Below are 25,061 nucleotides of genomic sequence, written 5' to 3' on the forward strand. Positions count from 1 at the left end.
TCCTTCGAGGAAAGAAGGCAACAGCCTTCTTTCTCTCTTTTTTTTCTTCCTCCTCCTCCTTCTTCTCCACAGTGATACCGTGTGTCCGAATACGCGAGTACACTCCTCTCCATAAGTCGCTCGCGATTTAGAGAGAGAGGGAGGGAGGGAGGGGGAAGGGGGGAGAGAGAGAGAGAGAGAGATATCTTGGAATATTTTGATAGTTTAACAGTCAATTCTCTTCCGAATGTGATACACATCGTTGAAATTGTTCGTTAAAGATTTAAGAAGTACGTATTTAGGATGATTAAGGAAAATAAATGTCGAAATTAAAAGGGAATCAGATCATCGATTGAGGATTAATTATTGAATAATTTTCAACGTGATACATTTTTTGACATCCTTTTTGAAATCATCAAGATTCATACGTACGATTTGGGAAGAATAAATTAAAGTAAATTGGATCATGGTTTGGGAAGATTGGAAAATTATAATTTATAATTTTTCTAGCGTAATATCCTACGCGTTGAAATTGCAATTATCAAGACAAGATAGATACAATTTCTCTTTTATGTCAAACATTTTTTTTAATTTAAACATTAAAAAGAAGAAATTTCCAAATTAGATCATCGATCGAATAATATCTAACGAATATAGATATACTTCCAACACCCTCCACCTTGAAATGATCAAGATTTACGTACGATTTGAGAAAATTGAAACAAAAACAAATTTCCAAATTTAACCGAATTAAATCATCTCTCCAAAAATTAAAACTAACTTCCAGTCATACACTTTCTAACATCCTCCACGTTGAAATTATATCAATATACACGATTTGGAAAGATTGAAAAAAAAAATTCAAAAATAAAAAATAAGCCACTTCCTAACATCCTCCACCAAATTGAAATTACCAAACATTACCTCACTTGATCAAGCACGATCAAGAAAAACACCAATTTCCAAATTGCTACCAAACCCTCCACCATCCTCCAAAACCTAAAAAAAAAAAAAAAAAGAAACAAAGAAACGACCAGACTCTCCAATAACTAATATTAACTTCCACCCAAGACTGTACATCCAAGATAGATGCACACTATCTATCCGTCCGTCCGTCTATCCACACACAGAACAGAGAGAGAGAGAGAGAGGGAGAGTTGTCAAAGGTTTGGAAAAAGCAAAGGAAGAGGAGAAACGATAGAGAGAGAGAGAGAGTGAGTTGGCTCGTGTCGGGGCTGGCTTCCGGAGGGACGAGAGGGAGGGACGTTCAGGCAGGTACGTTTTCCACCAGAAGGGAAACCCTCCCACCCCTCCCCCTCCTCCCCCTCGCCCGCTCGGAAGGCGTGAGCGGCGAAAGCTCCGCCTGCAAGCTCCGCTCTCGGTGCACGCCCCGCCCGCCCAGCTTCAACCACCCACCCACCCACTCACCCACCCACCCGTCCACCCATCCACGAGCCGGCGAGTCCTGGAAAATAGCCCGCCGCTAACCGTCCGTGTCACCGTGTCTGAGAGAGAGAGAGAGAGAACTCCCTCCACGGTTTAAACCGTGATCCGTCGTCGTCGTCGTCCCTCCATCCCCTCCTTTCTCTCCTCCCCGCGGTCTCCACCCTTGAGCGCAGCTTGTGGAATTCCCCGCTTTGCACACAGATTGCATCCGCGGGTGCAATCGTTACCTCGCCTCGAAAAGGTCCTTGCTCCTGCTTTCCAGCAGGAGGGGTTGGAAGAAGAGGAGGAGGAGGAGGAGGAGGGTGGTTGGAGAGGATGGTTTATTGGCTTCAACGTTTGCGAGAGAGGAGGTGGATGGTTTCGAATGTATAAATATGGGGGGAAATTGGTAGGATTATTTATTCGGAGGATTAAGATCGATCGGAGGAGAGACGGGTTCATCATTGGCAGGATTAATCGATTCGTTGGTGCGAAGAGTGGAAAAGGTATGAGCACGTTTCAAGAGAGGCGAGGTTCGGAATATTGGATTTGAAAAGTGTGGAATGTTGTATTCGCGAATCTTCTACCCGACACGTCGCCGCGAATTTCGCCGCCCGCGATCCACCTATACGGATAAACTAACTCCCCCTCCCTTTATCCTGTTTCGAGGGCAAAATTTTATGAGAGGGAATGTTGGGAAGGAAAATCGAGTACGAGTTTAAAGAAACGGGAAATTCGAAAATTTAAATTGCGAGAGAAACGACGATACATATATTATAAATATATATATAAGAGTACGGGTTAATGATATTTAATCGGTTGGTCGATCGCGATAATTACTTCCAATCGTACGTTTCTTCTTTCTTCCTCCCCTCCCAATCACGAATATTATTTCAAAGTTGTCCCATTTATGAAGCGACGCGTTGAACGCGCACGTAACACATATATTTTTCATAAATCGAAAACAGGGAAAGTCGTTTAACCCAGATTGCCAGGGTGGTTATCGACGTGTTCGATTTATGCGCGTATTTCATATGGAAAAAAAAAAAAAAAAAAGAAGGAAAAGAGAGAAAGTCGATCGGTCAATTTAATCTGGAAACCGAGCTTTCGATAGGTTGGACGAGGGGTATTACATTAGGTAATCTCTAGGATTAGACCATGTTCCATCGATCTATTATTCGCCTTGCGACGTTTCTCTCTTTTCTAAAAATTTCTCGTGCCGACGTTTTCCAACGTTCTTTCGAAATTTTCGAAAAGGAAAGCCTTATCCTTCTCGATTCGTCAGATTAATTTTCCCCATCCCCATCAATTTACGTAATAATCCTGTTTGTAACCGATTTGAACGGGCCGCGCGACGTTTCGAGCAATGGTTCGGTAAGCAGGTGAAACCGTACATGGGCGGCACGCGAGGCCCGCCAATGGAATGTCAAACCGTTTCTCGAGGAGAGAGAGAGAGAGAGAGCGGGGAAAAATTTCGCGGCTGTTACAACACGCCTTCCTCCGCGCATAATCCGTGCGCGAGGCTCGCCTCGAAGCGTTAATCCCCCCTGTAAGACGCATCGTTATCTCGAACGAACAAATTCAGGAATCGTTCGAATAGGGGATAGAAAGTTGTAGTATAAACGGTATAAGTTGATCGATCGATCGACCGAACAGTCGGAGAAATGATCGTTGTAGTTTTCGAAATAACTCGACTCGAATCGAGACACGAGGATTTTCTCGAATAATCGGATCGAATGATGTAAACGCGCCAATATTGTTTCTCACGCGCGTTGCAATAATAAAATGCGCATTGGGATATCGACGATACCTACGATACCTACGAGAAGAATAAAACGTGAAGAGAGAAAACTTACTTCCTTTGAAAGAAAGAGACTCGTCCACGCCTCGTTTAAAAACGAAACGAAGGAATCCCTCGAGATATTCGAAATTCTTTCCTTCGTTTCTTTGTCGAGAAACGACGAACGATGGAAAATTGTCGGCGGCCGGCCGGCGAACCGAGAGGCCCCTGGAAAACGGCCACCGCGACTCGTCCCTCTGCCTGCGGTGTTGCGGTACACACAGGTGCAGCGGTGTACGTGCATCTTATCTGCAGACACACCCCTCTCGCTCGGCTGAAAGTGGTTCACGGTTCACGAAGGGAGGGGGAGGAGGGAGGAGGGAGGGGAGGGGAGGGTGGACTGGCTGGTGGACTGGTGGTCGGGGGTGGGGGTCGAATTAGTCGGAGGGGAGGAGGGGTTGGATCAAAGGGAGAGGGAGATGGCCGGAGGGAAGGCGAAGGGAAGGGTGAACGGGACGAAGTGGAATGGAAATTTGGGATTTCGATGGAAAAGAAGGAGGAGGAGGAGGTTTATTATTATAAAAAAAAGGAAAGAAATTTGGAATTCGATCGTTAATTCTCCTCCTTTTTCGGTTGTTTCGAAAAAGAAAAAAGAGGGAGAGACGAGAAAATGATCGTGAAGGAAATTCGAAGATGATTTTCGATTTGAAGGGAGAAGAATCGAAAGGATAGAAAGATGGAAGGAAGATGAACGAGTACACAGTTTTTCCTTTCGATTTTTTAATTTGAAATAGAAGATAGAAAGGACAAAAATGGAAGAAACAAGTAATTACCTTAATAAAATTTGATTTTCAATTTGGAAAGAAGGAAAGAAACGAGACGAAGGAAGAAGCGCACAAACATATCCACAAACAAATCCTTAAAAACCGAAAGAAAGAGTGAGAAGCAACGATCGAATTTCCATCACGATTAAAAAAACCGAATGAGATAAACAACTAGAAAAAAATCATTTCCATCTCCACAATTTAAAACCATCATTAAAAAACCTACTACCGAAGAACAAAAGGAGCAAGAAGAAGACTAAGAAGCAGTGAAACAATCGAAAGCAGCGAAACAAGAGAGAGAGAGAGAGAGAGAGAGAGAGAGAGAGACGGAGAAAGAGGAAGGAAGGAAGGAAGGAAGGAGGGGGGAGAAGAGAGAGAATCGCGCGGATGACGAAGGTAAGTTCCGGATGGTTTGAGGGTGAACCATCCGAGTGAGCGAGGACCATCCTGGTCCTCGACGGTGGGCGATGGTAGCCGGCGAGGTGGTGGGGTGAGAGCGACGGGGGGTAGGGCGTCGCAGGGGCAGAACCAGCGCCGCGACGCTTCGCCACGCACAGTCGCGGCTCGAACGCCGTACCATGCGAACGTGTTGTTCTCGTCGGTTCGCGTGTCGTTGATACGTCCGCATACACACGTACATTCATACATATACATATATATATATATATATACACGTTTTTTTCGTGCTCCTCCTCCTCCTCCCCGTCGCGCGTTATGTTCAGGATCGGTGTCGATTTCAAGGAGGCAGCAACGATCGAGATATCGGGAGAAATCGTTCGAGGCGACGCGTGCTTGCGAGTTTCGTTTCTGTTTTGTTTCTGAATCGGGGGAGGGGAAAAGAAAGAAAAGGAAAGAAAGAAGGAAAGGAAAGATAGACCGAGAGATCGGTTCGTTTCCCTCCCCGAACTTTCGTCCTCGACGATGAAACTTTACTCCTCGTTTCTTCTTCGTCCTTCTCCTCCTGTTCCTCTTCCTTCTCTTTCTTCCTTCTTCATCTAGAACACGATTATTACTACTCGGTCGAGTGGATTTTACGATCGTAAATTCGAAGGGAAGACTTGTTTTCTTTTGGAACCAGTGGTTGATCAATTTTCACGAGTGGTATTTGTTGTTATATATACATACACACATTGTACACGCAGTGTCGGTTTTTGGTTTCTTCGGTACGAAAGTGAATCCTCGAAAGAGAGATTGTATTTGTAATTGGTGGACAGATATCGAGATCTCGCGCACGCCAACGAAAACTGGGAACACGTGTGTGCGTATCCGATCTAGTCAACGGCACGGGTCTGATTGTGCGGATTGTGTTCGCTCGATTAATATTGTAACAATAATAAAAGCGTTAATCGACAGGTTTCGATAATAACCGGATGAAAACCCGAGGCAAACTATCACGGGATGAATAATCGTAATAGTAATCTCGAGATACGAAAAGTGTAACATCGCTCTTGCAATCGGATGTGTGAAGAAAATCAACCTACGTATATATACATACACATAGAATACGAAAGAAACGATATGCAATTGTGCGAATTCGAGAACTTTTCGTATCGACGTTCGCGCGTTATTAAAGAATTTTCCTTGGAATGATAAATCAGAGTGACGATCGATGATAACAATCGGAGGGGAGATCGAAAAAAAGAAGAGAGACAGAGAAGAAAGGAAAGAAGAAATGGCGGCGACTTCCCAGCCCAGGGATAATTATTGAGGGACACTCCGCGAGGGAATGGATTTTCAGAGCGCTATGGACACGTTCGTAGAGGCATGGATGGCTGCAAACACGAAAACGGATCAAGTGCAGGTATTCCTCCGATTCCTTATTCTCGACTCGACTCGTGTTGGAGAAGGATCGTTGACAGGTTAACCGTTGAAAACTAACCTCTCCCCCCCCCCTCCTCTCAACATTACACAGCCAATTGGCCACCCTACCAATTTCCGCCCTCCTGGTTCCACCTCGACTCCTTGCCTTGACTCCTCTTGCTTAAACTCTCCTTCCCCCTTTATATTATCAATTTGCGCGACCCACCACCACTTTGCACACCTTCTCGAGAATCTTTATGCCCTCGTTCGCAAGTTTGTGTTTCTTTCGAGCAAGAAGGTCAGGCTAGGTTTCGAAATACGAATGCGAGGGGAGGGGAGGGGAGGGGATAATCCTTGGTAAAACCGCGGATCGTGCGTGTTGCATACGCGGGTTTACACGTGTACGTGGCAGGGGGTCACGGGTTCTGGCCACGATACGGATGTGCCCCTGCCTTCTTCCTGTGAGCGCCCACCACGCTCTCGCGTTCTGGCATTCGACGCGATGGAACGCCGCCTCTCCATTCATCTCTCTCTCCTGGCACCCGATATATCTATCTCCTTCTTTCCTTCCTAAAACTTTGCTTCGAAATAATCGTCTTTCTTCTTCTTCTTCTTTTTTTTTTTTTAAAAAAAGTCAAAACGAAATCTTCTTCTCGAGAGAAGAGGAGGGGAGGAGAGAGTGATTAGAGTGTAGATTATTTTTTTTTTAAACGAGAAATCGTCGTTTCGAAGTACCGTGGAGCAGACGAAATGTATTTCTATACGGGGTTCGGCCCCTCCCTTCCCTGCAACGCTCGGGACACACGGTGCAACACAGGCGTGTTCCGCTTCCGCTCTTAAAAAATCGAGGGGGGACGTCGATGTCAGGTATACACTCGTATTGCACATCGTGGGTACAAATAAATTTCTACCTCTTTCTCTCCTGCCCTGTATTCGCGTGATAACTAGATATCTAAATATCGTAAATATCGTGTGAACGAGAGAAGAAAATTACACGCGAGATCTTTCTTCGTTTCTTTCTTCTTTCTTGCTATATACTCGCGATAATTAGACGTGTACATACAACGCGTCTAAATTGGGTATAAACAAGAAGAAAAAATTGTACGCGAGTATAATATCAACAATGTACCAGTACTGACTTGATGGTGACTTTTTTAAATTTCCACCTCTTTCCTATATTCACTATATAACTAGACATCTACACACACATCCAAATCGTGTGTTTATAAATAGAAAAGAAGAAATTGTACACGAGTATCTTTTAATCGTTAAAAACAAATCGTTAACTTTTTACACTACTCGATATTATATGCTTCATATATATATATATATATATATATGTATATGTATATAATGACCTAACTTAATTACCAACGAATAGAATACTTTTTTCTACACACGGAGACACGGCTTCCTCGGTTTAACACCGAGGGATTAAGACCTTAAAGATAAGAGAAAGTATGTAAGAGGCGGAGGGTGTTCCAAATTTCACCGCACAGCGTAGAGAGAACGAATTCCCTGAGAAGATAAAGAAAGCTTGCCTATAAATATATATATATATACATTATTTTCCACGTGTGGAAGGTGCGTACGCAGGAGTATATAGGAGGCACGCATGGTCACGGTATTTGACCACCCCAGCTACCGGAATGATTGTAATCCATCTATCCGGCCGCAGAAGCCGATACGTCAAACAGTTCGTGTACACGCACGCACACACACGAAGAACTGTGTTTCTTTTCTCTTTTCCCCTCTTCGTTCTCCCCTCTCCTCCCCTCCCTCCCTCGCTTCCTTATCCACCTTTACTCCGCACACGGGTTTATCTCCCGCGATCGTGGTGGATATCTTTATTAATATTTATGACAATGTTGCGATATTTACCTTTACAACGTCGTTTGTCTGGTTAAAATGTTTCGTCCCGTGATTTATTTCCCCGGGCAATATTTACGCGTATTTATTATTATGTTTCACTTCGGTTACACCAACGTGTAAAAAGCCGTGTTATTTATGTATTTCTTCTTTTTCTTTTTTTTTTGTTCTCCTCTCTCTCTCTCCCCTATCCCTCCCCCCCTCGCCTCTTTTCTTCTCGAAAATTAGTAAACCGTAGCCATTTTTTCCCCCCAAATTAATTAGATCGAACTGTGAATAAATATTGATTCAATTTTTCGAATCGAAGGGGAAAAAAGTGTTCAATATTTAAGACAATTTTTCAATAATTCGTTGCGATCCTTCGTATCGTTGTTTCGGTGATACGCGTTAAACGATAAATCGAAGCGATAATCTTTCGCTTCCCCCTCCCCTCCCCTCCCCTCCTTTTTTTCCTTTAGAAAGAACCAGAAGACATCTGGTAACACCGAAATTTACGTAACGTAAATTCGAGTGCAAGTATCAATCCGTGGATTATCTGTAGTGGGAGGGGGGGGGCCAATTATTGGATACGTGGATATCGGCCATCTGATATTTCGATAAGCCTGATTAGAATGTTGCACGATTAACCAGCGTAAAACCACGAAGACGTTTAATTCTATATATATATATATATTTATATTGGATAAAAACAGATATTACATCGCTCTGTGTTATTCAATCTCTTTCTCGTTGGAGATAAAATAAAAGAGAGAGAGAGAGAGAGAGAGAGAGGTGAAAAAGTACTTTATTTTGCTTTTTACGAAATTGCTCGTGGTCAATCGACGCTCCATCCAGCGCAAATTGAAAGATCAAGATGTAGCGCTTAGTCATTGATTTGTAACATCAACGCGTGTGATGGAATATTATAAAACCGGTGGAAAACCAGTTTGTCGACGAGACTGTCGCGAATTGCTTTTTTTTTCCTTTTTTTTTTTTCTTCTTTTTCATACTTTTCTTTGTTAAAAATTAGTCGACCCGATAACCCGAATAAATCTCGAAATTTTTATAAATTTTTGTTGTAAAAATTTTTTTGAAGGAAAATATAACGTATAATCGCAACATTGAATTGAATTTCTATAAGTGTTAAGTTTTATCGGTTTTGTTTCCATAATTTTTTTTTTTTTTTTTTTTCCGTCGTTTCTCAAATTCAAAGTTCAAAATCACTCGTCAAATTATCGTGTAATTTTATCGAATCTCATTGATGAATTATGCATGCATTTTGATGGATTAACATTCGACTTGAGACGATATCTTCTTTTTTTGCATAATTAACAATAAACTCATCGTTTCCAAGAATAAACACAGTAAATAAAAATAACTCGAGTATACTGCTATTCATTCGATTAATTATAACACGTTATTTGTCAACATTGATGCATACGTACATATATAGCTTCTTAATTGAAAAATTAACGAATATTAACGAATCGCCTGAAGAGGGCAGGAGTTGCAGCCCTCTGGAAAGGAAGAGGGCGCCAGTGTCGCAAGGATGATCGTCCAAAGACGCGAGATTCGCGAGACGCGGAAAGAATAAATCGTGGAACAACGCGAATTGGATGCTCGTGCGAGAGAAAGAGGCCGAGAAATTTTTGATAGAGATGGATATACGCGCATCAATTTAAAAGGTTTTATTAGGAGGCTGACGCGAGTTGCCGGACCTACGTTCAATTGCCAAACATCGTAGGTCGGCCATTTCTAGTCCACGAGTTACGTAACCTCGTTAGAGAGACGCGCTCGTAAATACGACGCGAACAAATTCACGGGAACCCTCTCCTCCCCGCGGGCGAAGGAGGACCGTACGGCAGAAATTTAACATTGGACGACGATTAAGGTTATCGTGTTAACGGGAAACAGCTCTAGCAGGAAACGACTCGTATCTCTGTTACACCCGGTAGATAAGCTGATCCGCCGATAAACGATTGCGAATCCGTTGTTCGCCACGTAGATATTTAATTCCTTGTGACGTTGCATTTTAAGCTCGCAAAGCGATCTTTTCTTCCTTTTTTTTTGTTTTGTTCTAATAAAATGATTATCCTTGATTATCGTGATAATAAACTGTGCAGTGACAATTTTTTTTTTCGATTTGTTGCATAAGTCGTATATATATACGATCTTGAGTTTTTTTTTTTTTTTTTTTTGGAATGAAATGAATATCTTTCGAAGTCGATGGATGGAATAATTTGTGATTTGTTGCGAGGTATTGCACTTGTGGAAGATGTGTTTTGCATACGAGAGTAATTTTTTTTTCGTAGTTGTTTTTTTTTTTTTTTATCTTTGTTTTAGATAAAACGAATGTCCTCGAAGTGCGATGATTTATGATTTTTGTACAGGGTGATTCGTGATTCATGGATTCACAAATGAGAGATTTTATGATTCGAAATGAAAAGTGGAAATTAATTGATTCGTTATTGGATATTATCGATGATTAGATTAATAAGCAAAAAAATATAGAAGAAAAATGTTTCACTCGAATTCTTGTTTCTGAATTCAAGAATCGATTTGATGAACGATCGGGTGAGTTTTCAAATTCTTCTTGTAAAAATTAATTTTTAAATTGAAAAAAATGTATTTCTTGCTTATAGAATAACTTTCTGTTAACAATTGATTCATATTCTACTTTCGTTATTCTTGATTTTCAATGGAATAAAATCTTAATCATCCTATATGAGACATTAATTAAATTCCTATTTTAATTATCTTTCAAATTTCTTTTTTATTTCTCTCAAAAATACAAAAATATTCGAAACAAAATGAATGAATAGAGACATCTTCCAAATTTTTGAAAAATAATATTTGAAAATGTCAGAGTATAATGTTCTCAGGAAAAAAAAAAGAAGAAAAAAACAAAACAGGTAAATTTAAATTATTCAATGAATAATAATTATATGATCTTCCAAATTTCTTCTTTATCTCTCTCAAAAATGAATCGGATCAAATTTCTTCCAAATTTCTTCTTTATCTCTCTCAAAAATAATATTCGAAACAAAATGGAAAAAAATCGAAGTAATTAAACGAATATAACAGATCTTTCTTCTTTCTTCTTCGTCTCTTTCTAAAAAAAATAATATATTCGAAATCGTTTCAACAACGTCTTTACGGAAAAAAAAAAAAAAAAAAAAGAAAAATAAAAAACAAAGCATCGAATTTAACACTAATTCTACCACTATCGGTCGTTTCAAACTTTTAACGTTAAATATTAAAACATATTTAAACGTTATCATATCACATTTTATGACTTTTCCTAAAATATGCTATATAAGAATATATGCAATATATTCTTCGATATTTACTTCTAGTTTTTTTCTCTTTTTTCTAGAGAAGTATTTGTAGTCTGCCCTGGCTACCGCGGTCGGTCCATTTGACCGATCGATAAAATATTTTATTTACTCTTCTAAATATATACAATCGGTACGAAAAAGCTATCTCAAGGTCAGATGACAATTGAAAGTAGCAACAAATAATAACAGTAAAGAGTACAAACTCGAGAAGAAAGCATCACAGAGCGTTCCGTGTGCAGTTTTTGAAAAAGAAAAAGAAAAAACGGTGAAACTTTGACATGAATTTTGCACATTCCCTATACACGGTGTAATATTGTGTGATATTGTGAATTTAATTTATCATTATAAAAATATCAAGGAGAAAATTATGGAATTATTATAAAATAAAAGAAAATTGTTCAAAGTGTGCGACGAACAAGAAATTTAACTGAGAACAGCATGGAAACGGACGAAGAGAGTTATTCACACAAGCGAATTAGAGTTAGACAGCGGTAACGAAGAGGGGAATATTAGAAATAAGCGTCCACATTCAGGGCGAAAAAAGAAAGAGATTATTGTTGACATCCGAAAGTGAGACCGATGTAGATCGAATCATATTTCTCCTGCAGTGTATAGAAACAAAAAAAAAGTGCTTGTGGCGAGTTCCATGCATAAAAATCAATAAAAATCGAAAAAAAAGTAACAAACGTATACCGGAAAAGCTTTTATGATAATAGAAAATTCAGTGTAGACGTGGCGAACCAGATGGCGAGTAAATACAATGTGAAGTCGAAATCTTGTGGAGGTGGGCCCTCCAGATATTTTTCAACATTTTGGACCTAGCTGGATTAAATGTCTGGGTTTTGTACATAAAAACAACGGGTGAAAATATTTCAAGGAAGGAATTTTTATTCCAATTAGCTACCAGAGGTGTGTATCAAGAAAACCTATAATATAATACTAAAACTATTAACAAATTCAGATTCATAGGTACGAAAAACTTGTCAAGTGAAATATTGTAAAGAAAGTTACGAAAATCTGTTCGAAAATAATTTGTTTAACAGCGAAGTTAAATAAGATATATCTCTGTATAAATGAAAGTTTAATTTTTTTCCATAAATAATTTTAGATATGCATAATCGTCTGGTTTATTAATTGGATACATTGAAAACTAATCAATATGTTATATGGGAAAAATGAAGTTTTGATTTTTTATAACTGAAATTATATAAAAATAAATTTGGACGAAATTTTATGAAAGTTCTTCATTTTGTATACATTTCGGTAATAAGTTTAACCATTCACTGAACAATACATCAATCAAAATTTCTTCTTCGCCTCTCTCTCTCAAAATAAATATTCGAAATCATTTCAACAACGCCTTTACGAAAAAAAAAAAAAAAAGAAGAGGAAAGAAAGAATGAAAGAGAAAAGGAAGAAACAAAGCGTCGAAATTTAAATTACCGAGCGAATAATACGGGCACACCTCGGGGAAGGCGCGGAGAGGACGGTCGTGCATCCCCTTTTCGCGTCACGTCCAAGTTACCGCGATATCACTTGGGGCGTTAGCCGGATAAGCCGCTAACCCCATCCACCTGTTGCCTTTTCTTATGCTCTCCCGCTTACAGCCGGCGTTCATCCTCATTCCTCGCGTGGAAACGAGCCAAGGAGGCTCGTCTCGTCGCCGCTTCGTGTCCTCCTCTACCGATCCACCTCCGGTGGATTTCGCCTTTCGTCTCGATTCTCCATTCTTCTTTACACACACACACACACATACACGCACGCACGCACGTCGGTGTCGAAGCGGTCTCTCGCTGCCCCCTCCTTTCCTCCCTCCGCCACTTTGCACGCCTCGTATCCTCGTCCCTATCCTCCTCCCCTCTGCCTCCCTCTCGCTCCCCTTTCTCTTTCTCTCTCCTTCTTCCTCCTTCGATTCGACGGTACGCCGCTGTCCTTCTCTACGCCCGTTTCCCCGCTCACGCATCCAAGCCCGGGTCTTCAGCGGTCTGACGTGTTTTTTGCGAGTGCATACCTCGAAGCAGCTCCCGAAACAGTAGCTGGTACCCGGGTACAGTCCGTACCAGTGAAAAAATCGGCGACCTGAACTCTCCACCGCCGCTCCCTTTTCTCGATCCATCGATCGTTTTCTTTCCTTTTTTTTTCTTCTCTTTCTTTCTTTCTTTCTTTTCTCGCGTTCTTGTATTCCTCCTCCTTTCTTCCGTTTTTTTTTCGATATTATTATTATTGTTATTATTATTCTTTTTTTCTCTCCTTTCTTTCTCTCTTTCTCTCTCTCTCTCGAAGAAAGAAGGAAGAAGGAATTTGGAAGGTGCGACTCTGTTATTTCCCTGTCGATTCCTTCGATTCTTTACATACGTTTCGAATAATTGTTTCTTCTTTTCTTTTTGAGATGGACGAAGAGGATCGCGTTTCTCTTTTTTTCTCATTTTTCTCCAGTAATTGGGAGAGAGAGAGAGATGGGATATACGAGAAGAACGAGTGGAAAATATGATATTCGATTTCGTTCGAAGCGAAATTTTTCGAGATTTGTTATTGTTTAGATTGTTTTATTTGGAGATCAATTAAGATTAAAGTATAATTCTTTTTCTCTTCTTCTTCTTATTTTTTATCTTTAGAATTTAACGAGAAGGTGGGATAATCTAATCTGAAATTGAATCTGTTAATTTGAAAAAAGCAAAAGTCTATCTTTGTGAAACGAGTGTATCGTAATAGTTTATCCAATTTATCTAAATCTCGAACGTGATAGAATACTTGTTGCGAATAAGTTTTTCGTTTCAGAGATTGTAATCGAGTTTTATTTTTTTCTCTTTTTTTTTTTCGCGTTCTAATGAATACGTATCTCGATGATATTATAATATCGTATTTTTTTTTTTTTTTTGCTCGTATTTAATTATCTAATCAAAAATCTTGATGCAACATTTCAGATTACTTTTTTTTTTTTTTTTTTTTTTTTTTTTAGATAAAATAACGCGCACGACGAATTATAATAAATTAAAACTCGATTTCACGATTCTTTCAAATTTCTAGATTTTTAATTTAACAAAGTCTTGCATCTTTCGAAAATAAAATTGTCGAATTTTTTCAAGATTTCGTCATCTCATCTCCCCAAAAAGAGATTCGTCTATTTATTATATACTTTATTATTCTTTTATTCGACCAATAATTTTCATTCACGTTTTATTCTCCATCCAAAAGATTTTCGAAATTTCTTTTCGAAAATGTTACATTCCTTAAAACATTGCGATTCTTACACCAATTCCAATTCCAATCGGAATAAGAATCAAAAAGATAATACAATACAAATCAATTTTCATATTTTGTTCTTGATTCCTTTCAAAGATTTTCAAAATTTTTATACATATTCCTTAAAAATATTGAAAATTCTTACATAATTCCAATTAATCGATTAGAACAAGAATCGAACAGTTCCAATTCAATTTTCAATTCCTTTTTTTCCTTCTTCGTCCAAAATTTCCAACATTCTTAAAAAGTTGAATAAACATTGTGATTACATAATTCTAACAGTGAAATATAATGAAAGTATCAATTGAATCCTCAAATCCAAAAATTTCCAAAATTTTCAAATACATCACATTCTTAAAAAGTTAAACAAACATTATGATTACGTAATTCAATGATACAATTCTCATCCATGTATATCCAGATATCCTGTAAAGATTGGACAAGGACAATTGGAATTTTCGACACGAATATTCCACGAATATTTGAAGAGATTTGAAGAGGGGCGATGAGACACGATTCGAAGGGTTGCTATGAAACGTAACTCGGCCTTGTATCCATCTTTTATATCCACATATATGGCACAGTTGGATTGGATCCAGTTTTTCGACGAGGCGTAACGAACGAAAACCGTGAGCGAGCCGCGGTGCATTTCGCACTTCGCCGCTACGTAGAGCGTGGTACGTTAGGATTGTCGCATTCTGGGCCCACTTGACCCTCGTTGACACCGTGAACGGCTTAGCCGTTAGTGTTAAGTTCACTTCACTCATACATAAATCTAAGTCCTTATGCTTATGCCTTAGTCGGTTGCTCGTGAATTGACCACGTGTTCAGATTTCATCGGCGACGCTTAGATCATCCGCGGCTCGCCTCGATACCCGCCCGGCCAACTTCTCCAATCCTCCTCCTCCTCCTCTCCCCCCCCCCCTCCTCCATCGGATCTCTTCGACACCGATTCATCCTCACCACCACGCGAAATTAAACGACGAAATTATTACAGATTCTCTCTCTCTCTCTCTCTCTCTCTCTCTCCCCCCTCCCTCCTCAACGTTCTATTATTAAACCGTACACGATTCGATCCGTCCCCACCCCCCTCTCCCCCTCCCCCGCCCTCCTTCTCCTTTCCTCCAGTTCACTTTCCGTACCCGCGTTCGGAATAATTGACAACGATCGTTTCGAGTTTAGCTCGCGCTCGCGTGGAACAATTTGCTGGAGGAGTCGGTGGTCGGCTACACACCGTGCGCGTGTGTAGCGATATTTTCGTAAAAAGAGAGAGAGAGAGAGAGAGAGAGAGAGAGAGTTGGTTTTTATGGTAATGGCGCTTAAGGAAATTAAAATTTAATTTAGTGGAAATTAAAACACGTGTTAACAATTCGAGGCGTGTGATATGATAATTCTCTCGGTAATTTGTTCTCTCTCTCTCTCTCTCTCCTCTCCTCGAAGAAAATGGAAGGAACGAGGAAGTTGATGTTCTTTTTCTCTTCGTTCGGATTGCAGAGCCAAGCTTTGGCATTGACACACAAGGCCTCGCCACCTTCGAGGCCGAGCAGTGTGTCCTCGTTACCGAGGAGCCCTCAGTCTCACCAGTCCCAACAGTCTCAGCCGCAGAATGCTGGGCAACTTCCGCCTGTGCATCCTCATCAATCGCAGACGCCGCTCAGCACACCCCAGACACCGTTCTCCGCCGCGCACAACCAACACCCGAAGCAAGAGGCGAACGCGAGCCCGAAACAGGAGGGGTTCGATCTCAGTAAATCTACCTCAAGCACGGGTGAGTCTCGCCTTTTCTTTCTTTCCAAATTCTTTTCAAATTCGAAAGGAAATTCGTGGAAAGCGAAGACCGGAACAATTCTGTTCCTCTTCTCCCGGGATTTCTAGGGAATTTTTTTGGAAATCCACGCGGACGTGGAGATCGATGGAATTATTTTCATAGCGAATTTTTCCTCCATAGGGAATTTTATCGGTTTCCGTGTGTACGCACGTCGGATTATTACGATCTCGAGGAATGGTTTCGTGGCGATTTTGTATAGGGAATTTTGGAGATGCAAGATTGTCGTTCGAAATTTTATAGCGCGTTTAAATCGAGCATGAAAAATTTTTTAGCGATCTCTAGGAAGTTTTGGAAATACGTGGACGTGGAGATCGAATGAAATTATTTTCATAGCAATTTCTAGGGAATTTTGTCGGTTTCCTTGTACGCATCGAATTATTACGATCTCGAGGAATGGTTTCGTGGCGATTTTATATAGGGAATTTTGGAGATGCAAGATTGTATAAATGGGTTTGAATCGAACGTGAAAAATTTTTTAGCGATCTCTAGGGAATTTTTTTGGAAATCCACGCGGACGTGGAGATCGATGAAATTATTTTCATAGCGAATTTTTCCTCCATAGGGAATTTTATCGGTTTCCGTGTGTACGCACGTCGGATTATTACGATCTCGAGGAATGGTTTCGTGGCGATTTTGTATAGGGAATTTTGGAGATGCAAGATTGTCGTTCGAAATTTATAGCGCGTTTAAATCGAGCATGAAAAATTTTTTAGCGATCTCTAGGAAGTTTTGGAAATACGTGGACGTGGAGATCGAATGAAATTATTTTCATAACAATTTCTAGGGAATTTTGTCGGTTTCCTTGTACGCATCGAATTATTACGATCTCGAGGAATGGTTTCGTGGCGATTTTATATAGGGAATTTTGGAGATGCAAGATTGTATAAATGGGTTTGAATCGAACGTGAAAAATTTTTTAGCGATCTCTAGGGAATTTTTTTGGAAATCCACGCGGACGTGGAGATCGATGAAATTATTTTCATAGCGAATTTTTCTTCCATAGGGAATTTTATCGGTTTCCGTGTGTATGCACGTCGGATTATTACGATCTCGAGGAATGGTTTCGTGGCGATTTTATATAGGGAATTTTGGAAATGCAAGATTGTATAAATGGGTTTGAATCGAACGTGAAAAATTTTTTAGCCATCTCTAGGGAGTTTTGGAAATACGTGGACGTGGAGATCGAATGAAATTATTTTCATAGCAATTTCTAGGGAATTTTGTCGGTTTCCTTGTACGCATCGAATTATTACGATCTCGAGGAATGGTTTCGTGGCGATTTTATATAGGGAATTTTGGAAATGCAAGATTGTATAAATGGGTTTGAATCGAACGTGAAAAATTTTTTAGCGATATCTAGGGAGTTTTGGAAATACGTGGACGTGGAGATCGAATGAAATTATTTTCATAGCAATTTCTAGGGAATTTTGTCGGTTTCCTTGTACGCATCGAATTATTACGATTCTCGAGGAATGGTTTCGTGGCGATTTTACATAGAATCAAACAAAATTTTTTTGGACAGCGATTTCTAGGGAATTTTGGATATATGTGTAAATAAAAAATTTTCAGTCTCTGTGCAGTTATTCCAAAGAAAAACTATACAATTTTTTTACCCGGCAAAATTAGCCTAGTAACTTTTATTTCGTCCGTATTTTTGAAAAATATAACGATGAATATATATATATACACACATATATATATCGAGGAAATGTCACTAGATCAAAATGTTACTAGATTATTTAACCGATATGAAACGCGTGCGAAACCGCGAATGAAATCGCGTTTACCGGATCGAGGAAAGGCATTCGATACACGGTTGCATCGTTCGAATCACGGCCGAGATTGTCAATCTCGAAACGGTAGCACCGAATTATCCAACCGCACGACGATAACACGCTAATTGAATCACTCGCTTAGAAATTGTTTATTCGATTCGATCGATAAACAAGAAAAAAGAATTTTATATCGTTCGTATTCCAATTTATTCTTTCTCTTCGAATCGATCAAATTATTATATATTTTTCGAACGAGAGTGCAAAGTTCCATTTAGCAACGAAAAAAAGAAAAAAAAAAAGAAAAGAAAAGAAAAAAAATAAAAGGAAGAAGAAATTCGATTCACAATTTCTTCTTCTTCTTTTTTTTTTTTTTTTATCCCCCGTTTAATTCGCCGATAACGTAACATTCGCATCGTTCGCACTTTCGGTTTAATGGATTCTATAATTAATTCCTGTGGAAACAATAAGAGCGATACTGGTTCCACTGTTCCCCGAACACGATGGAACCGTTAACGATCGTAACACGTTACAAGTAAAAAAGAACTCGGTAGAGCAAGTTTCCATCGAGAATGACGGGGAGAGAGAGAGAGAGAGAGAGAGAGAGAGAGAGAGAGAGCTCGTGTGTGCAGACGATGGAGGTCGCACGGAGGGGTCGTTAAAGCTCGTAAACGAGATAGACTATCGGCGGAATTTCCTTGATCCTCGATAATGCAGTGGAAACAATTTGCACGCGTCCGTTTGCCGGAGCGAACGAAAACCAGAGTCCGCGCGTGACTTCGAGACGTATCGATCCTCCTTTGACAACCGTTACAACCGTCCTTCTCTTATGCGTGCGCGGCTGAAAACTATCGCGCGTCTGTCTTTTCTTTTTTCATCATCGTTCGAGAGAGAGAAGAAATATTGCGATTTATTTAAATTTCTTCGGAAATCGGTCGAGGAAAATTAACTTTACACGGTTTTTTCTTTTGCGGTATAATTTCATTTTTGTTCGAAAACGGGGGATTTTTCCGAGGAGGAGGAGGAGGAGGAGGAAGAAGAAGAATTTAATTTTCGACGGGGAGATGAAGAGAGAAAAATTTTATTTTCGACTCGCTTTCAGGGGATCGATTTATCTTTTGCTGATCGAGATTTTTAATCTTTGTGTGGATAATCTGGAAATCTTTTATGGGATTTTTTATTCAAAGAAACTTGATTTAGATTTTCGTTGGTGGAAATTCCATTTTTTGAATTCGTTCGTTGGAACGAAATTTCATTTTCGAATCCCTTTAAAGGGATTTTTATCCTCGCTGATGATCGAAGGGATTTAACATTTCGTCGATGATGACACGAAACGAAAATTTTATCATAAAGTTTTCGATTTGTGTGGAACAAAATTTTTGAATATCCTCGAAAGGATTTTTTATTTTTTTCTTTTCGTAAGATAATCGATCGAGGAAACTGCATTTAATCTTTCGTCGGATGATCCGGCGCAAAGTTTTATCCCTTCGAAGGGATTTTTACTCAAAGAAATTTAATTTAAGTTTTTGACGTGGAACGAAATTCCATTTTCGCCGATATAAGATACAACAGTTCGGGGAAACGTTTAATCTTCTTCGTTGAGGATGATTTGGAGCAAAATTTTATCTTTGAAGAGATTTTTATCTTTGTCTCGAAAAATTTTTTCGTCCAATGAAACGTTTAATCCGAAACAATTGAAATTACAATTATTATTTTTCGAGAAAAAAATACGCACCTTAATTCACTTGAAAAGTTAAAAAGCCGTGGGGAAACGAATGTTCGACGAAGGAACGGAATCCGGTTGGAATTTCCACCGATCGTGACTCGAGGCAAAGAAAGGATGATCGTGGTGAGATATAGGGAATGTACATATTTGCCCTTCGAATTTCGAGTGACGAAGGCAAAAACGCAGGGAAGTGGAACCACGCACTTCTTAAATCTCTCTTAAACCTCTTTAAATCTTCCAATGTCGAGGCTAATCCTCGATTTCCACCCCAAAAGGAGAAGAAAAATTATCAAAATTACTTTAAAAACACGCGCACAACCTGGATTCACAAATGGAAACAAAATAAAATTTCTTCTTCTAGAGAGAGAGAGAGAGAGAGAGAGAGAGAGAGAGAGAGAGAGAGAGAGAGAGAATCGCGATAATAGGGTATAGGTTTCACGTGTACAAGGCTTGCCAAGATTTCTCGTGTGCGCGTATAAGGGTTGAGAATCGGGGGAGAAGGCTACCTTGCAACCCTTACGAACTAATCCGGATTAAATTTGAATACCTGGCTATGCGGCCTGGCGAACACGTACCGCATCGTCTTCCAGCATACGATTGAACTCGTTACGACATTTAACCCTTTCTCCAACTCCATTTAGACCATCCCCCCCCTCCTCCTCCTCCTACTTTCCATCCTCTCGCCTGTTATCTCCATCCATTTGAATTTTCCCCATAATTAACTTACCTCGACCTCGACGGCATATTTTCTAGAACCTTGAATACTTTCCATTTGTTCATCACAAACACGTTCGTGATACACGAGCTGATCATGACGAGCTTGTACAAGAAAATTAAGATCGACACGTTTCGTTTTTTTTTTTTTCAACAACGGCTAAACCGAAAGAGTTGCATTATTGATTTACAAACGCGTACACGCGTATTCTTCCACATATATACGAAATCATGCAAGTTGTCGAAAATTTTTCAAATTAAATTCGTCCGCAAAATACAGCGGATAAAAAAAGAAAGAATACACAAGAGTAAGAATTTTGAAGAAACAAGACTCTTCGAAAAAGCGTATACTCGCGTGTATTCAACGCGAGAAGGAAAAAGAAAATTAAAAGTTCGATTTTTCCATCTCCTATGATGTACAAAAATAATAAGAAAGAATTCCTATACTGAAAAAAAAAAAAAAAAAAAAAGAAACAAAAAAAAGAAAGAAAAAAGAACGAAGAGTGAGACTTTTAAACCGTCGAATATAATACGCCGGTATAGTGGATAATGGCCGGACTGTCGTGGAACACACAGGATACGCCAAGAGCGTTCCATCGTTGGTGCGACTCGCGAGATTGCCAGTAGGACGATGAGGAGGAGGAGGAGGAGGAGGAGAAGGAGGGGCGCGGTGGGTAGAGGAGGAGTGGGAGGGAGAGGGGAGAGGGAGTCGGGATTAGCCGAGTTGTGTGCGTTGGATTTCGGATTTGGGCAGCGGGCGGTGGGAGGCGCACACTCGACCAATAATCCCGGATTAATCCCAGCTTCGGCCGTATACGTATACACGTGTACCGATCCTGGGGTACACGTACACAAGCTCGGATGGCGAGTTACCGGTACACTCGCACGGGGACGCGCGTCGAGTCCGGTCAAACCGACGAGTCACTGAGAGTGTGTGTGTGTGTATATATGTGGTGTGTGTATATATACATATATATGTTTATGTATATGTACTAACGGTCAAAAGTATCTGGTTCGCTTGTTTATCGTGGACGACGCGTCCTCTCAATTTTTCCAAATTATTTGTTTGGAGTTTATCGGTGTCATTGTTGGATTAGAGTAGATTCGAGAATATGGTTAAGTCGTTGAATCGAGTTGGGAAATTAGTCTTTGATTTTTATTTTATTCACGAAATTTTAAAGGGATTTTATTTCGCGTAATTATTAAATACGCGATTGTAGTTGAGGAGAATTTTAGGTGGATTAAAGAGTATTTCGTTTTCGATATAAATATTTGTGTTTTTTCAATTTTGTTTTTTCTTCCTTTTTTTTTTTTATTGAAGCGTGTAAAGAGTAGGCGTCATTGAGTGTTAATTTGAAAGTGTGGATTCTTGATATAGTTAGCTTGATAGTTATTTTGTAATTTCAATTTATAAATTATTTATATGATTTTATATCTTCTTATATGTTATATCTATATAAGAAAAATGTATTTATTAATTACCTTGTTTTGGTGAAAGTCTACCAAATATTAAACTTAATTAAATCAATAATATAAATACACATATCCATAGACTTTAAAAGGTACATAAAAATTGGTATACGAAAATTGGTATACTTGTAAAAAATCAATCTCAACAAATATTTCCATTTCTTTCAAAAATATCCCATCAACATGGTATAACCAATTTCAAAACCACTTACGAACATAATCAATCCACAACGTTAATTCTTTATGCATTTCACCCGAATTCCAAATCTTCGAAACCAAGTCTTTCTGAAGACCATACGAATCCGTACATTTCCACAAACTTTATTTCCCCATTTTTCCCCCGCTCAAAATTGCAAAATGGATCGATGGATCAAATCTTCGGTCGAATCAAACTTTGGGTTTGAAAAAACTTAGGAAACGTTGGCGCGCGCTATTTCCACCTACGTGCGCACCTGCATCACGAAGAGCGGTGCACCGTGCGCGCCACCAAGCGAGAGAAGAGAACCGAGGCCGAGCCGGCAAAGGATTTGGCTACACGCGCACAAAGCCACACGCACACATCCGTGCACACGCGCGAGGACACACACGGATGCAACGGCCAAAGATAATCCCCACGAATACAGAACCCGGATAATCCCCGTGTAGGACCCGTATATACATATACAATATATATATATATATACACACACGCGCGCCCACACATATATATATGCACACAGATGAGCGAGGCGCGGATGATGGTCCGCACAAAAGGGTGGTGGAGAGAAGGAGGGTGGATCAAGGGGAACGGGGCAGGACTATGGCAGTGCACACAAGGTTTAGAGGCTAAGCGGCTCATCCCCCGGGAAGCTTTACATCCCGTCCTGATACGCCGGCAATTCTACGAACGATTCGAAAGATATCCTCTTTGCGAGCGAGCGGCAAGGAGGGGAGGGGAGACGGGGCGGTGGGAGGGGAGTCGAGGCGCGAGCACGCCTAGGCGCGGCTTGTATGGAAAATATCGGCCGGTGTGAAGGGCCACCTACCCTACCTACTGCTTTTACACCGTTCATCGTGCGGCTCGCGATTACACGTGGCAACCGCTGTTTCTTGTCGACTCTTCTTTCTTTCCTTCCTTCGTTTCGTCCGTTTCTTCGTCGATAAGGGGAAACGTTTTTTTTCTTATTATTAGGAAATTTTCGTTTCGATTAGAGCCTTTTATTCTTTTGGTTCGTTGTTTTATTTTTGTGAAATATCTTTTTTTTTTTTTGCCTTGCCTTGCCTTGCCTTGCCTTGCCGATTACGATCTTTTATCTTTTATTTTACTTTTAAAATACTTAGATCATCTTAATCCAAATATTTCTTGAACACCCTAACACAAACATTCCCTTGATTCTCCTCAAGAATTTTATCCCTCGTACAAAATGTACAAATTATACCAATTCCAAACTAATTCTAATTCTTTTTTCCCAAGATCAAGAACCGCAATTGCGCATAATAATATTGCGACTCCTCTCCCCTCCCCCCCCCCCAGTTTCCTTCAAATTCTTAAAGTTTAAATGCAACAACGCGAGCGGAGAAGATTTTCGTATCCTTGGAAGAATTTGCCTAGGCGCATTAGACTCGCATGGAGACCCATATGGATTTTTTTGTTCCCCCCCCCCCCTCTCTCTCTCCCTCCCCCTCGTGAAAAGAATGAAAAAGAAAACGCGAGGACGCACGTTCCTACCGTTCTCCGACCATAATCTTAATCCTGGATTAAATGATCCCAGGGTTTGTATAATCTCGCCATTTTGTCCCTGAAACGAATCTCGGGATTAGAGAGTCTAAAACCTCTCGCAGTCGCACCGCGGCGATAAATCCACGGATCGTATAACCTCGATACATATATATGTATATATATATATATATATATATGTATGTAGAGGATATATACGAATATATTCTTAAACAACATGTTCTTGATAAATGGGACAATAATAAAATTGATTCCAATCTCCTTAAAATAAAAATATTCATTATCGAATATCGTAATCGATGCATGGAAAAAAAATTGACAATTTAAGAGTCAGTTGCTGCAGAACTTGTACACTATATTACCTGTCACGTCTTATAATGGAATTAATACAAAAGGATGATTCGTTCGTTTCATTGTTGCTTGACGATAGTCTCGATTATACATAATTAATCAAGGTAAAGTCGATATTATTTCTGCTGATCACTTATTCGATACTATTTCATAAGAATATAAAATTCGTGAAATAATTATATATATGTGTATATATACGTAGCCTTTATAACGCTTAAACGCTTTTAAGTAGATTAAGCCATTATATATCAGGCGATATCTGTAGAAAGATCGAGCTCGAGAATTGAATTGCATGCATCTATTTCCAAGAAATAGATTCGATTTTTCAGTTCGTTCCAGCGGAGAAACGATTAATCTCGTTTCGAAAAGATGAAACGACGCAACGAATTAAAGTCGAAACTCTTTCTCGAAGATTATCGCGGCGAGTTTCTCGTGTCAGGATAACAGAACGCGGATTACGGATTCCTTCTCGTGCCGCCTGTTGCATCGTAATAAAAGAGGTGTCCGTGCTTTCCACGAACATGAAAGATCTGGAAGGATAGATAGGATAGGGATGTGTGGGACGATATAGATTAGGTCGATCTTCTTGGCTGTCGATCGACGGGAATTGGGATAAAGAGCGGACGGTGGTATTAGGAAAGTAGAAGGAGGTAGAAAGGTAGAGGAGGAATGGGCGAGGCTCGAACGGATACGGACGCGCCTGATCCACAGGCGCAGGATTTTTAGAGTTTCGACAAGGAGCGCGATCGATTTCGCAGCGAACGCGCTTCCTCGATCCTTTCCACGTCCTGCTCTCCTGCTATCCAAGGGTCACTTCTTACCCTTTTTTATCTTTCCAAACACCTCTCTGTCCGGTATATTATCCGGACGTTAAGTTGGCGTGGGTTCGGCAAATAGACGAGGTCAAAGCGTCTCTCTTCTCCTTTATTTCGCTCCTAAGAATATATTCGTAAATTTGTCATCGAGATACACAGACGAGTAGCTCGAATTATTTTCTAACGATTCTAATTCTGGTATAAATATATATTACACCGAGTATACGATAAATGCGAATGAATTTGTTGTGACTGAAGCAAGTTTTAAACTAGTTTCCAAATAAATTCGTCCCTCGTATCTTCCTCCCTGGTTTCCACGTGAACGCGTTCGAAAGGTTAACGGCTGCGAATCAATGATCCTTTCGATAATTCGTTAGGCCTACTAGACGTCTCGCGTATCAGGCGTTTATATTTCGCCAGGAAGTGTCTCG

The 25,061-nt window shown here is 40.0% G+C and overlaps 1 protein-coding gene across 2 annotated transcripts in view; it reads left to right on the top strand.

The window, feature by feature from the left end:
* The first annotated feature begins 4,561 nt into the window (after positions 1 to 4,561).
* The window catches only part of dve (SATB1_N and homeodomain domain-containing protein dve), a 50,625-nt gene continuing 30,125 nt past the window's right edge, over positions 4,562 to 25,061 (top strand). For both annotated transcript variants that reach the window (XM_012485307.3, XM_012485309.3), the window contains exons 1-2: positions 4,562 to 5,809; positions 15,732 to 16,005. In XM_012485307.3, the coding sequence (XP_012340761.1) occupies positions 5,735 to 5,809; positions 15,732 to 16,005 (349 nt within the window). In that variant the 5' untranslated portion in view covers positions 4,562 to 5,734. The remainder of the gene's footprint in view (positions 5,810 to 15,731; positions 16,006 to 25,061) is intronic.

The sequence above is a fragment of the Apis florea genome, unplaced genomic scaffold, assembly GCF_048593485.1.
Source record: "Apis florea isolate Af1SG1 unplaced genomic scaffold, ASM4859348v1 contig_3802_pilon, whole genome shotgun sequence".
Taxonomy (NCBI): domain Eukaryota; kingdom Metazoa; phylum Arthropoda; class Insecta; order Hymenoptera; family Apidae; genus Apis; species Apis florea.